The sequence below is a fragment of the Aquarana catesbeiana genome, linkage group LG06, assembly GCF_042186555.1.
Source record: "Aquarana catesbeiana isolate 2022-GZ linkage group LG06, ASM4218655v1, whole genome shotgun sequence".
Classification (NCBI taxonomy): domain Eukaryota; kingdom Metazoa; phylum Chordata; class Amphibia; order Anura; family Ranidae; genus Aquarana; species Aquarana catesbeiana.
Window position 1 is genome coordinate 99,109,958 of NC_133329.1, and position 14,950 is coordinate 99,124,907.

The following is a 14,950-nucleotide window of genomic DNA, read 5'->3' on the forward strand; positions in this document are numbered from 1 at the left end:
TCCACCCTTTACTGGTAAGGTGCCCTCTACTAGATCTGTATTGGCTTTTTCGGCATCAAGCAACAGTTTCCCAGACTTGCAAAATGGCCACCTGGTCTTCTGTTTACACATTCTCTAAGTTCTACCAGGTGGTTGTTTTAGTTTCATGTGATGGCAGCCTTCAAAAGTAAGGTCTTGCAAGCAGTCCCAAGTTCTGTTCTTTCTTGGGCCTGTTAGGGTTTGCTGTATTACCCCCCCCTCAGTTTGATCGCTGTAGAACCTCCTGAAGGCAAAGGCTTCCTGTGTCCTTTAGGTCCCACCTCTCTGTTTGATCATGCTCCAAGTTTTTCTTTGCCACAAAATTTCTTAAAACAATGCAGCCACATTTGTGGAATCGTAACCTGCAGTATATTACATTTTTGTTTTGGGGTTTAGATATGCTTATGATCTACAGCAGGGGTCTCTAAACTTTCTAAACAAAGTGCCAGTTTATTGTCCTTCAGACTTTAGGGGGGCCAAACTGTGGCCAGCAGCAGTGGAAATGTTTCTGGCATCAGTGGGAGTAAACATCGCTACAAGGGGGAGGAATAGTGCCCCATCGTTGGTGTCAGTGGGAGAAATGGCACCCCATTGTTATCAGTTTGCAGAATAGTGTCTCCTAGTCCTATCAGTGGGGAGGAATTGTGCCCCAAGGGACAGATAAAGGCAAGCCAAAGGGCTGCATCCAGAGTTTGTAGACCACTGATCTACCGTCGGCTTACAAACAATTACATTTGTGTTGCCCCACCCCCTCATAAGGATTTATCACGAATAACTTTTACTGGATATCCAGAAGCTGGCTGAAAAAATGGTACCAAGCTAAGCGGCCTGAGGACGGCAAGTGGCTAAAGTGGTAGTAAACGCCACAATTTGATTTTTACTTACAGGTTAGCTTAATAAAAAGCTTACCTGTGGGTAAAGCAAATATTTCCTAAACATGCATCATTAAGGGGACATTCCAGTGAACAGCAGCCAGTGACATCACCGGTGCATGCACTCTGAAGGAACGGCCGTGCCATTCCTTCAGAGCTCTGTGCCGTGACTCCAATGTTAATGAGCGGGAATGGTGTCATCATGGCTCGGCCATTCAATCGGCTGCAACCCGCGAACCCAGAAGAAAGACCAAGTGAAGATGGAAGCCTCTGCAGTGGTGACAGCGGGCTGCTGGAGCAGGGCTTCATTTTAAGCTACGTCTTTCACAATGTATTAGTATGTGATGCATACTAGCACTTTATGCCCTTGACTTGCAGGGAGAACGTTTTTTTTTTTTTTTTCTTTTTCGTAGTTGGTTTACTATCTCTTTATTGCCTATTTATTCTAGAAGAATTAAATAGAGAGAAATATTTGCCTTATTTCCGAATCTGAAAGGAGCAGGCACTGTTTGCTTCTGCTGCAGCCCCAACATCATCACCTACAATGCAGGGCCAACAGGAACATCATTTTTATGTTCATATTAACAACAATTTTCTTGCACACTAATCAGAAGCAAGTCAGTGGAACTTTGCATACTAGAGTGCTGGTGTTGCAACTTAATTATATATCAACAGGGTAAGAGGCTTACTATAAAGGATAACTTTAATGGTTAAGGGGTTGTAAACTTAGGTGTATTTTCACCTTAATACATCCTATGCATTAAGGTGAAAAAACACCTGGCAATGACCGGCCCTCCAGCCCCACTGTTTAATTACCTGAGCCCTGGAACTTGACCCACGGGAACGCACTGTCTCTCTGCCCAGGGTTCTCGGCTTTTGATTGAATAGATTGATAGCAGCGCAGCCATTGGCTCCCGCTGCTGTCAATCAAATCCAATGACGCGGGGGCGGGGCCGAGCCCTGCATTTGACCTCTATGGACACGGAATGCTGGACTTGGGAGCGCGCCTGCAAGGTAATCCCCCCTGGGAGAGCGCTTCTCCCAGGGGGTTATCTAATGTGGGGAGGAGCCTCGAGAGCCGCCGAGGGACCCCAGAAGAGCAGGTTCAGGGGCCACTCTGTGCAAAATGAGCTGCACAGTGGAGTAGAAGTCTTATCTATCTAAATGTCTGTCTAATATAATGACAGATGTTTATGTACTACTGGATCAATCTATATGAAGTTCAACTTATTTTAAAGTGGTTGTAAAGACAGAAGGTTTTTTAATCTTAATGCATTCTATGCATTAAGATAAAAAACCTTCTGTGTGCAGCAGCCCCCCTAATACTTGCCTAAGCCCGGTCTTCCTCCAGTGATGTTCAGGAGTGTCATCTGGGACTCTCCCTCCTGATTGGCTGAGACACAGCAGCAGCGCCATTGGCTCCCACTGCTGTCATTCAATCAGGAGAGAGGGGGCGGAACCACGGCTCTGTGTCTCAATGGACCCACGGAGCTGTGGCTCGGGTGCCCCATAGTAAGCTGCTTGCTGTGGTGGCACTCAACAGGAGGGAGGGGCCAGGAGCTCCGAAGAGGGACCCAAGAAGAGGAGGATCTGGGCTGCTCTCTGCAAATCCAACTGCACAGAGGAGGTAAGTATAACATGTTTGTTATTTTTAGAGAAAAAAAAGGAGACTTTACAATCACTTTAACTCTTTTCCAGTGCAATTGATTCAGTAGACCGTAAACCTTCTTTGGCTCTATGCGCTCATCGAAGCAGTGCACAATTTGTCCATGTTTCAGAGATGAATAAAATAAAAAATCAGCAAGGAAATTGTAACACCTTTTCTTAATTAGAATTTTATATAATGCAGGTTAAAATCTTGCCCTGCCATTAAACAAACCTTAGATTTCATCAGGCCGGCTGCTGTCAAACGCAACGGTGGCTTTTTAAATGTGATCTTCTGGTGACCTTGAAACGTGGGTGCAAACAGCCTTGCAATAACCAATTAGCCAGAGCTGTGACTGGGAGATTGCTCGGGAGCCTGTTATCTGTGAGAGCTGTGAGCGACCAACAAATTGAAGCGCTCGGAATCAGGCTAATGGAATTTCATGGCACACTGAATCCTCTCCTGCCTCCTCCTGCCTTCACAATATGGCTAAACTTCTGAAAAATTAAAATGGAACTAAGCAGGGCTCTGCCGTGTCCGCAGCCCTGGGATGGCCGATTACATCCCCATGGGGGCAATTAGAGGTGCGCAGCGGGGGCTAAAAACTTCCACACAAGTGCTTGCATTTCAAAGAGACGTGGCAGGTCTGAGAAATATCAGTGTTGATGCTTATTTGTGTAATAGTTGCTATTTTTCTCTTCTAAAGCTAGTAAAACTAATATTTTCATGATGAAAGAGGAGTTCATCCAAAGACTTTGGGCCCTGCTTTAAAGATCATTTTCATGGACGGAATATTCAGGATGCTATTTGATCGTATAATTTTATGCTCTAGAAAATTGTGAGACTGTTAAATTAGGGTCATAGTTTAATTGGTAGACTTTTGGGGACGTAAACTCTGTTAGGATACCTGTATACAGACAACAGCTCCTCTTTAAAATACTTGTCCAATGCTTACCAATACCCACACTGGGGAATTCAGACTTTGCTCTCTTGCATAATTGGAAGCACCACTTGGGCAAGATCTTAGGCATCCAACACTTTCTACGTGTGCCTGCTGTGAGCTGTGGTTTAATCTGATGATCTCTTTTACTACTCTACACCTTCAGAACTGTAGGTACACACTAGTGATGTAGCAGCCAGAATTTGGGACCACAGTGCACAGTGTGGAGATTAGGGCTGAAACAACTAATCGATTATGAAATTAATCAATTACTGTTTTCATAATCGATTAATCAGCCAGCCGATTAGTTGGCCTGCATACAGAATGCATTATTTGTTTACATATCAGGAAATACAGTGCAGCACACATACAGCTCAGTACACCGTCCATACATGTCAGTAAGTGCCTGAGAACTTGTGAATGTGTGAGGAGCAATGCTTCATGGGACATGTAGTCCTGGGCAGGAAGTGAGTGGTTCTAAAGGCAGAAGTTTTATACTGTACTTAATGCATAGCAAAAAGAACTGTAGAAACAGATCAAAAGCAAACTGCATAGGTGTGTGCCGAGCCTTAGGCTGGCCACACGAATCAGATGAGAATATTCATCATATTCATTATCAGTTAACTCTTACATGTCTAGATAATTGCAGGCGGTACCTATAATCAATCAAAACCACTTGGAAATTTAGGCTTGTGTGGCCACAAGAAAAATATAATCCTATCCTAGAAAATGACAGCTGCAATCTGACATTCTAATCTGATTTGTGTATGAAACTGTACAGCTTTCTGTAGACTACACTTTGACACACAAGAATCAGTGTCTGAAAGGCAAAGTTTCTGGGCTGCACCTACAGTAACAAATAATATATGATCCACTTTACAGCTTGTTAATCAGCTTTTAAGTGCATGGTTTGTTTTTGTTGTACACAGAGAGCCAGAATTGGGCCGAGCTCCAAAGCGGCGGAAGAAAAAGCAGGGAATCCCGTGCCCAAAACCGACAGCAACGGCAACAGAGACCGTGTGAAAGTGTCAGATTTTAACTTCCTCAAAGTTCTGGGCAAAGGAAGCTTTGGGAAGGTGAGTAAAATAACACAAGTTAATGGTTATGTGACATGGTTATATTACATTTTCTTGTCGTGTGGAATGTTAAATATTTGACAACAGGTTGGCATCCTCAGCCCAGATCCATACTCTACCACCATGCACAAGTTGTAGCTGGACATCTTCAGCAATTTACCCTTTCAGTTAGTTGGTTTATTTGTATTTGCTATTTGTTTTAGTGTTCAAGGCTAAGTTCATTTTTTTTTAAATTCCAGCTCCCCTGTGTACCAAAATATCATTATTATACTTCTGTTGCAAAAAGGATAACATTTTCTTAGTATTTTAGGACAGCCTTACCTGTCCAGCTCCAGCTTGCTCCATATAAAAGTTGACTTCCTGGTATGTAGATTTCACCAGCTCACCTCCTTAGCACACACACCATGCCTCTGCCCTCCTCCTCCAGGAAATTGTTCCCACCCACCCTGTCCCAAATTTACATACCAGAAAGTCATGAACTTTTCTATAGAGCAAGCTGTAGCTGGACAGGTAAGGCTTCCCTAAAATACTAAGAAAGCTTTATCTTTTCTGCAACAGAAGTACATTAATCGTATATTGGTAAATAGGGGAGCTGGAATTTAGAAAAAAAAGGTGAACTTAGCCTTAAAGTGATTGTGAAGTCTTGTTTTTTTTTTTTCCCTCTAAAAATAATAAACATGTCATACTTACCTGCCCTGTGTAATGGTTTTCCACAGAGCAGCCCAAATCCTCCTCTTCTTGGGTCCCTCTTTGGCTCTCCTGGCTCCTCCCTTTTAATGAGTGCCCCCACAGCAAGCAGCTTGCTATAGGGGCTGAGTCGCAGCTCCGTGTACCCATTCAGACATGGAGCCCTGGGTCGGCACAACCCCCACTCTCTCTCCTGATTGGCTAACTAACTTTGACAGCAGCAGGAACCAATGGCGCCACTGCTGTGTCTTAGCCAATCAGGAGGAGAGTCCTGGATGGCCGAAGCACTCCTGGACATGGCTGGAGAGAGATGGGGCTCAGGTAAGTATTAAGGGGGGCTGCTGCACACAGAAGGTTTTTTTTATCTTAATGCATAAAATGCATTAAGATAACAAAATCTTCTGACTTTACAAGCACATTCAAGGATTAGGGGAAGAATTAGCATAGGGTTAGTGTTTAGATCAAGGCTTAGGAGTTTTAGAATGGGTAAGAGATTTGAGGCTTGAAGTGTTACCCAGGACCCTGCATTTACTATATCTGGTCTCCCACGGTTCACAGAACAAATTCAATTATTTTAGTAAATATAAACTGCTAAAATACCTTTTCTCATTAACGGTATGTAGCAGTCTTGTGACTTCTATCAGTGTCTGACTGAGCACTGGTTAAAGCTTGCAGGAAAAGTTTTCATTCTCCTTAGACTGTCCTACGAGGCTGCAGGACCCCTCACCCTCTGTCTGGACAGTGCTGTCCCAAGAAAAAAAAAAACTCTTCTAGCAATGCACACCAAACTGAGCATGTGCAGAGTGCCCCCAAGGGCACCGTTCTATCAGGAGATGGATTGGGGACTGTGGAAGAAGGGGAGGATCAGAAAAGACGTGATCAAACTGCTTTTTTTTTTTTTTTTTTTTTTAAACCCAATGCACAGGATTAACCCCTTAGGTTCTACCGTGAGTAGAACAAGCATGCTTTACTGAATATACTGATAGACTGATTTTACTGTTGTGGGTTTAGTAACACTTTTAAGTGCTAAAGCTGATTTTTAGGGTTGGTGTTAAGAGGAAATTGTAAGGTTTAAAATTTTAGGTAAACCCACTGTCTAATTTTTTTTTTTTAGTATGTGGATAGTGCCTCACTGTTTACAATTTTCATGCGTAAATTTCAAAAGGAAAAGGATTTTGCCAGTAACGGCACTTCCTTTTGTAGGCTTACAAAGCCTTGCAGTTATCAGCATCACTGTGAGCCTGCTTTGCATGCTCCTTCAGTTGGCTGTTAGGGCTCAATCACACAGTGCATTGAGTTGATAAATGCACAATATTGCACCTTGTACATGTTTTGCATTAGGAGGCCTATTCATTTTGAATGGACTACAACGCATCCCAAGAATGCTGCTTGCCACATTTTTCATAATGTAGTATATAGATTGTTTACATCAGTGTTCAGTGCTGCATTACAACACATGTTTTCTGCAGTGTCTTGCATTTGATTCTATTTAAAATTTATGGAAATGCAGCATACCACACATAACTACATACAGCGAGGGATAAAAGTATTTGATCCCCTGCTGATTTTGTATGTTTGTCCACTGATAAAAAAAATTATCAGTCTATAATTTTAATGGTAGGTTTATTTTAACAGTGAGAGACAGAATAACAACAAGAATATCTAGAAAAACACATTTCAAAAAAGTTATAAATTGATTTGCATTTTAATGAGTGAAATATGTATTTGACTTTGCAAAATATGACTCAGTACTTGGTGGCAAAACCCTTGTTGGCAATCAGAGGTCAGACATTTCTTGTAGTTGGCCACCAGGCTTGAACACACCTCAGAAGGGATTTTTTCCCGCTCCTCTTTGCAGATCTTCTCCAAGTCAATAAGGTTTTGAGGCTGTCGTTTGGTAACTCACACCTTCAGCTCCCTCCACATATTTTCTATGGGATTAAGATCTGGAGACTGGCTAGGCCACTCCAGGACCTTAATGTGCTTCTTCTTGACCCACTCCTTTGTTGCCTTGGCCATGTGTTTTGGGTCATTGTCATGCTTAAATACCCATCCACGACCCATTTTCAAGGACATTCTCAAACAAGACTTGACGGTTCATGGCCACATCCATTGTCCCTTTGATGCGATGAAGTTGTCCTGTCCCCTTAGCAGACAAACACCCCCAAACCATAATGTTTCCACCACCATGTTTGACGGTGGGGATGGTGTTCTTGGGGTCATAGGCAGAATTCCTCCTCCTGCAATCACGGCGAGTTGAGTTGATGCCAAGGGCTCGATTTTGGTCTCATCTGGCCACAATACTTTCACCCCAGTTCTCCTCTGAATCATTCAGATGTTCATTAGAAAACTTCAGACAGGCCTGTACATGTGCTTTCTTGAGCAGGGGGACCTTGCGGGAGCTGCAGGATTTCAGTCCTTCACGGTGTAGTGTGTTACCAATTGTTTTCTTGGTGACTATGGTCCCAGCTGCCTTGAGATCATTGACAAGATTCTCCCGTGTAGTTCTGGGCTGATTCCTCACCGTTCTCATGATCATTGAAACTCCATGAGGTGAGATCTTGCATGGAGCCTCAGACCAAGGGAGATTGAAAGTTAATTTGTGTTTCTTCCATTTGTGAATAATCACACCAACTGTTGTCACTCTCTCACCAAGCTGCTTGGCGATGGTCTTGTAGCCCATTTCACCCTTGTGTAGGTCTACAATCTTGTCCCTGACTTCCTTGGACAGCTCTTTGGTCTTGGCCATGGTGGAGAGATTGGAATCTAATTGCTTCTGTGGACAGGTGTCTTTTATACAGGTAACAATGTGAGATTGGGAGCACTTCCTTTAAGAGAGTGCTCCTAATCTCAGCTCGTTACCTGTATAGAAGACACCTGGGAGCCAGAAATCTTGCTGATAGGGAATCAAATACTTGTTTCACTCATTAATATGCAAATCAACTTATAACTTTTTTTTAAATGCATTTTTCTGCATTTATTTGTTGTTCTGTCTCACTGTTAAAATAAACCTACCATTAAAATTGTAGACTGATCATTTCTTTGTCAGTGGGCAAACGTACAAAGTCAGCAAGGGGGATCAAATACTTTTTTCCCTCACTGTACATTGCTGTGCATTTGCTCTAATACGTGTTAAAACTTGTTTTACAGTGTGTTAATGCAATGTACCGCTGTGAAGGAGCCCTTGGGCTGCCTGTCTGATAGAATTATAAATATATCTGTTGTGCTAATTCTAAAATTAATACTTGATGTCGCAAAATAACATACAGAAAATCGTCTTGGTGAACTAGAACAGAAATTTGCAAAACATCGAAATTCATATGGTATAAAACATATCGTAAATATCTGTTAAATCAGTTACATGATTATTACTACATTTATATTTCAAAATAATATGCAAATAGAATATGCTAGTGAACCGCAACAAAATATCAAACAATAAAGTTCATATAGTGTAAAGTGATCCGCTTCGATTGTGTAAATTTCAGCCACCGGCCTTAAGCCCTGTACACACGGTCGGACATTCCGACAACAAAATCCATGGATTTTTTCCGACGGATGTTGGCTCAAACTTGTCTTCCATACACACGGTCACACAAAGTTGTCGGAAAATCCGATCGTTCTGAACGTGGTGACGTAAAACACGTACATCGGGACTATAAACGGAGCAGTAGCCAATAGCTTTCGTTTCTTAATTTATTCTAAGCATGCGTGGCACTTTGTGCGTCGGATTTGTGTACACACGATCGGAATTTTCGACAACGGATTTTGTTGTCGGAAAATTTTATAGCAAGCTCTCAAACTTTGTGTGTCGGAAATTCCTATGGAAAATGTGTGATGGAGCCTACACACGGTCGGAATTTCCGACAACAAGGTCCTATCACGCATTTTCCATTGGAAAATCCTATCGTGTGTACAGGGCATTAGGGACAGATGAACGCTTACCAGCTAGTTTTGACCCTGTGTAAAGAGAAGTCAAGACACTTGCATCCAAAACATTTGGATTATATCATCACTGAGCGACTGTATCTGAATCAATCCAGCCACCAGGCACCTGAGATTCAAAGGTGCGCAACCCGGGTTTACACTTGTATAGCCTCTCCGACTTCTAGTATATATTCTCTCAGAGGAAACAAAACACGCTCCATACATATAGTGTAATAACTTTTAAAAAACAGCTTTAATAAAAGATATTGCACTTGTATTCCACTGTAGACAATTGCGCATTGTAAAAAAAAAAAATCCAGCCGCCAAAAAAAAAAAACCTAAAAGAATGCTCGCTTATGATTACCTGGTGACGTCAGCATAGGGCTCTGTCCGACGCATTTCATCATAAATTACTTCTTATAGGGCGCCTGTCTGATAGCCCTGATAAGGAGGCCAATAGCCAGGGGTTCCAAAGTAGGCAGACAACGCTGCTGCTATTTGTAAGGCAGTGGGATAGCATTGTCAGTCTGCAACAGGAAGTGTTCTCCCAGTAAGAAATGTTCCAGTAGCCTGGAAAATTATTTGCTTATTAAAAAAAAAAGCACTAAAAGATTCTGCACTTACCTAATTATATACAGCTGTTAAAATAAGTATTGAACACGTCACCATTTATCTAGGTAAATATATTTTTAAAGGTGCTATTGACATGAAATTTTCATGTCGGTAACAACCCATGCAACCCACACACACCAAGAAACCAAAACAAATAAGTTCAGAAATGAAGTTATGTGTAATAAAATGGAATGGCCCTTGTCAGTGCAAATTAATATCAGCTGGTTCAGTCTCAACCGATAACCTATAAAAAGGTGTCTCATCACCAAGGTGTCACACAAAAATCATCTTATGTTGCGTAAAAGCAAAGCACTATCTCAAGATACTGATGGCATTGGTTCCAGAAGGATTTCTAAACTTCTGAATGTTCCAGTGAGCACTGTTGGGACCATAATCCAAAAATGGAATGACCATCACTTAACCATAAACTGGCCACGACCAGGTGCTCCTCACAAGATTTCTGACAGAGGACTGAAAAGAGTTATCAGAAGAGTTGTCCAAAAGCCAAGGACCACTTTTGGATAGTTTCAGAAAGACCTGGAATTAGCAGGTGCAATTGTCTCTAAGAAAACGATAAGTAATGCACTCTCAACAGCCATGACCTGTATGCACGCTGACCACACAAGACTCCACTGCCGGAGAAAAAACATGTTAAAGCACGTTTAAAGTTTGCTGTGCAACATTTAGACAAGCCGGTGAAATACTGGGAGGATACAGTCTGGTCAGATATGACCAAAATTCAACTCTTTGGATGCCATAATACACACCATGTTTGGAGGTCAAATGGCACTGCACGGCTACCCAAAGCACCCCCATACTAAGAGTGAAGTTTGGATGTGGGAACATCATGGTGTGGTGCTCTTTTTCAGCATACGGTACTGGCAAACTTCATATCATTGAAGGAAGGATGAATGGATAAATGTACCAAGACATTCTTGGTAAAAATCTGCTGCCATCTATCAGGATGATGAAGATGAAACAAGGGTGGACATTTCAGCAAGACAATGATCCCAAACACCAAGCCAAGGAAACTCTCAATTGGTTTCATAGACAGGAAAAAAAGCTGCTAGAATGGCCCAGCCAATCACCTGACTTGAATCCAATAGAAAATCTATGGAAAGAATTAAAGAGGCCCACGGAACCTTCAAGATTTAACCACTTCAGCCCCGAGCCTCTTTTTTACACTTGTTTACAATATATTTTTTTTTAACACCCTAGAGAATAAAATGGCAGTCGTTGCAATACTTTGTCACACCGTATTTGCGCAGCGGTCTTGCAAGTGCACATTTTTTGGAAAAAAACACACTTTTTTTAATTAAAAAAATAAAGTTAGCCCAATTTTTTTTATATTGTGAAAGATAATGTTACGCCGAGTAAATTGATACCCAACATGTCACAAAATTGCGCCCGCTCGTGGAATGGCGACAAACTTTTTTACCGTTAAAAATCTCCCTTGGCGATGTTTAAAAATTTCTACAGGTTACCAGTTTTGAGTTAGCGGAGGTCTAGGGCTAGAATTAACGCTCTCGCTCTAACGATCGCGGTGATACCTCATGTGTGGTTTGAACAACGTTTTCATATGCAGGCCCTACTCACGTATGCGTTTTTTTCTAATTTATTTTATTTTTAGTTTTTTATTTTGACAGCTTAAAAAAAATTGGGTTACTTTTATTCCTATTACAAGGAATGTAAACATTCCTTGTAATAGAAAAAAAGCATGACAGGGCCTCTTAAATATGAGATCTGGGGTCAAAAAGACCTCAGATCTCATATTTACACTAAAATGCAATAAAAAAAATTCTCCTTTTAAGAGCTATGAGCGGAAGTGATGTTTGACGTCGCTTACGCCCTCCCATGCCATGGAGCCGAGCGGGGAGCATCTTTCCCTCAGTTGGCAGCCAGGCATCAACGGGAGAGGACGCGGTCGTCTCTGCCGTTACTGGCGGGTCCGGTAAGCGGCGGAGACTATCGGAACACGGCGGGTGGGGGATCTGCCGCAGAGGCCACTTTTAACCTCAAGAGAAACGCATGCCGCTCCCGAAAATACCGGGGTTATGGCAGCTAGCTGCTACCATAACCCCGGTATTTAGTGTCAAAGTACCAATGTATGGGTTGAGCGATTTATTATTATACAGGATTTACATGAAGTGGTTAAAGACTGTGTGGAAGAATGGGCCAAAATCACATGCAACGCATGCGACTAGTTTCTCCATACAGGAGGCATCTTGAAGCTGTCATTACCAACAAAGGGTTATGTACAATGTATTAAATAAATTTCAGTTAGCGTGTTCAGTACCTTTTCCCTGTGTATACAGTATCTCACAAAAGTGAGTACACACCTCACTTTTTTGAAAATATTTTATTATATCTTTTCATGTGACAACACTGAAGAAATGAGACTTTGCTACAAGTAGTAGTGAGTGTACAGCTTGTATAACAGAGTAAATTAGCTGTCCCCTAAAAAAAATTACGTAACACACAGCCATTAATGTCTAAACCGCTGGCAACAAAAGTGAGTACACCCCTAAGTGAAAATGTCCATATTGGGCCCAGAGTGTTAATATTTTGTGTGGCCACCATTATTTTCCAGCACTGCTTTAACCCTTTTGGGCATGGAGTTCACCAGAGCTTCACAGGTTGCCACTGGAATCCTCTTCCACTCCTCCATGATGACATCACGGAGCTGGTGGATGTTAGAGACCTTGCGCTCCTCCACCTTTCCTTTGAGGATGCTCAATAGGGTTTAGGTCTGGAGACATGCTTGGCCAGTCCATCACCTTTACCCTCAGCTTCTTTAGCAAGGCAGTGGTCATCTCGGAGGTGTCTTTGAGGTTATGTTGGAATACTGCCCTGTGGCCCAGTCTCTGAAGGGAGGGGATTATGCCCTTCATCAGTATGCCACAATACATGTTGGCGTTCATGGTTCCCTCAATGAACTGTAGCTCCCCAGTGCCGGCAGCACTCATGCAGCTCCAGACCATGACACTCCCACCACCATGCTTGACTGTAGGCAAGACACACTTGTCTTTGTACTCCTCACCTGGTTGTCGCCACACACGCTTGACACCATCTGAACCAAATAAGTTTATCTTGGTCTCATCAGACCACAGGACAAAGTTCCAGTAATCCATGTCCTTAGTCTGCTTGTCTTCAGCAAACTGTTTGCGGGCTTTCTTGCGCATCATCTTTAGAAGAGGCTTCCTTCTGGGATGACATCCATGCAGACCAATTTGATGCAGTGTGACGTGTATGGTCTGAGCACTGACAGGCTGACCCCCCATCCCTTCAACCTCTGCAGCAATGCTGGAAGCACTCATATGTTTATTTCCCAAAGACAACCTCTGGATTTGAAGCGGATCATGTGCACTCAAATTCTTAGGTCAACCATGGCAAGACCTGTTCTGAGTGGAACCTGTCCTGTTAAACCGCTGTATGGTCTTGGCCACCGTGCTGAAGCACAGTTCCAGGGTCTTGGAAATCTTCTTATAGCCTAGGCCATCTTTATTTAGAGCAACAATTCTTTTTCTAAGATTTTCAGAGAGTTCTTTGCCATGTCGATCTTCCAGTAACCAGTATGAGAGAGTGAGAGCAATAACACCAAATTTAACGCACCTGCTCCCCATTCACACCTGAGACCTTGTAACACTGAGTCACATGACACTGGGGAGGGAAAATGGCTAATTGGGCCCAATTTGAACATTTTCACTTAGGGGTGTACTCACTTTTGTTGCCAGCTTTAGACATTAAATGGCTGTGTGTTGAGTTATTTTGAGGGGACAGCAAATTTACACTGTTATACAAGCTGTACACTCACTACTTTACATTGTAGCAAAGTGTCATTTCTTCAGTGTTGTCACATGAAAAGATATAATAAAATATTTACCAAAATGTGAGGGGTGTACTCACTTTTGTGAGATACTGTATATGTGTGTTATTATTTTATAGAGGATTACAAATCCAAAGACATTTATAATTTTTCATGACGCCATCTTGGTTAAGAGTTGGTTAAATTCAGCATCCCCACAAACAAAGCAGCTGTGAATTACCGGCACATTCTCGCTTTCTCTCTCCTTTTTGTCCTGCGGACTGTACCGCCTCATCTTCCCTTGTTGTTCTGCCAGCTCCTCTCCTCCTTGTCAGCCAACAGCTGCGGCAAAGAAAAAAAAGGAACTTTTTGCTTGTTTCTGTTTCAAATACATTCTGCTCAGCAGCAGTCCTGCAAGAGGGAAAAGAAGGTGAGCGGCTCGGGAAATAAATATCAATACTCTCTTTGGACTCTTCTGCCCACTTGACCCCTGAACACCAACAGGGGGTCGGAAACACAATCCTTTGAAATCTGCCAAGGTGAAGAATTTAAACGGTTTCCAGCTTGGCTCACAAATCCTTTGTAAGCCAACAAATAGCTGAGAGCACATGTTGTGTTTTCAAGGTATTGTTGACCCAAAAAAAAAAAACACAAGTAAAGGGATGTCCTTCGACCCATTTTTCAAGACTTAGACTAGATATGTGTGCATTATTCCGAGACAGTCTTTTTGACCTTATGCTCCCTATTCTGTAGAGAAAAGGTATTTAGTAACTGCTTTTGTTTTTCTTTTATTCATATCTATTTTAATATAAATGTTAAATGTGTGCTTTATTTTCCTTATTTACCTCTATACAAGAAACTGGTCACTGCTATGGTCTGGAGCTGCATTGTCCACTGGTTCTGGTGGTATTGTAGTGCTGGCTGTTGACTGTTTTAATGTATGTAACTTTATTCTGAAAATTTCAATTAAAAAAAAAATAAGTGCAAATGTTAGAATTTGCAACTTTGATTAAAATAATACCTGGTGATCCTGCCATGATGGGCTTTGTTCCAGGTACTCTGCCCTTGTCTCTCAGTTGTGCTTCATTGTTTCACACGCTCTCATTGGAGTCTTCAAGTGGCTGTGCCAGGGCACATTATGCAGGCGCGGCTCGTTGTCATAATTGGGAAATCTGCCCTGCAGAAATGATTTTCAGCAGTCGGTGAAGTGTATGTAGATGGGAAGTGGCTGCAAAGAGGCTCAGGAGAGCTGCAACAAAAGATTTAAAAAAAAAGGTTATAACAGTATTTTATTTAAAAACATTGCAATTGTTTGATACATTGGCCCTTTTCCTCCTTTTTAACATCGAGGAACTCAGAGACCCCTTA

At 42.2% G+C, this 14,950-nt stretch overlaps 1 protein-coding gene across 1 annotated transcript in view; it reads left to right on the top strand.

Annotated features, from left to right (window-relative positions):
• PRKCB (protein kinase C beta) overlaps nt 1–14,950 on the top strand; it is a 323,981-nt gene that overhangs the window by 244,141 nt on the left and 64,890 nt on the right. The window contains exon 9 of the mRNA XM_073636508.1: nt 4,405–4,551. Within this exon, the coding sequence (XP_073492609.1) occupies nt 4,405–4,551 (147 nt within the window). The remainder of the gene's footprint in view (nt 1–4,404; nt 4,552–14,950) is intronic.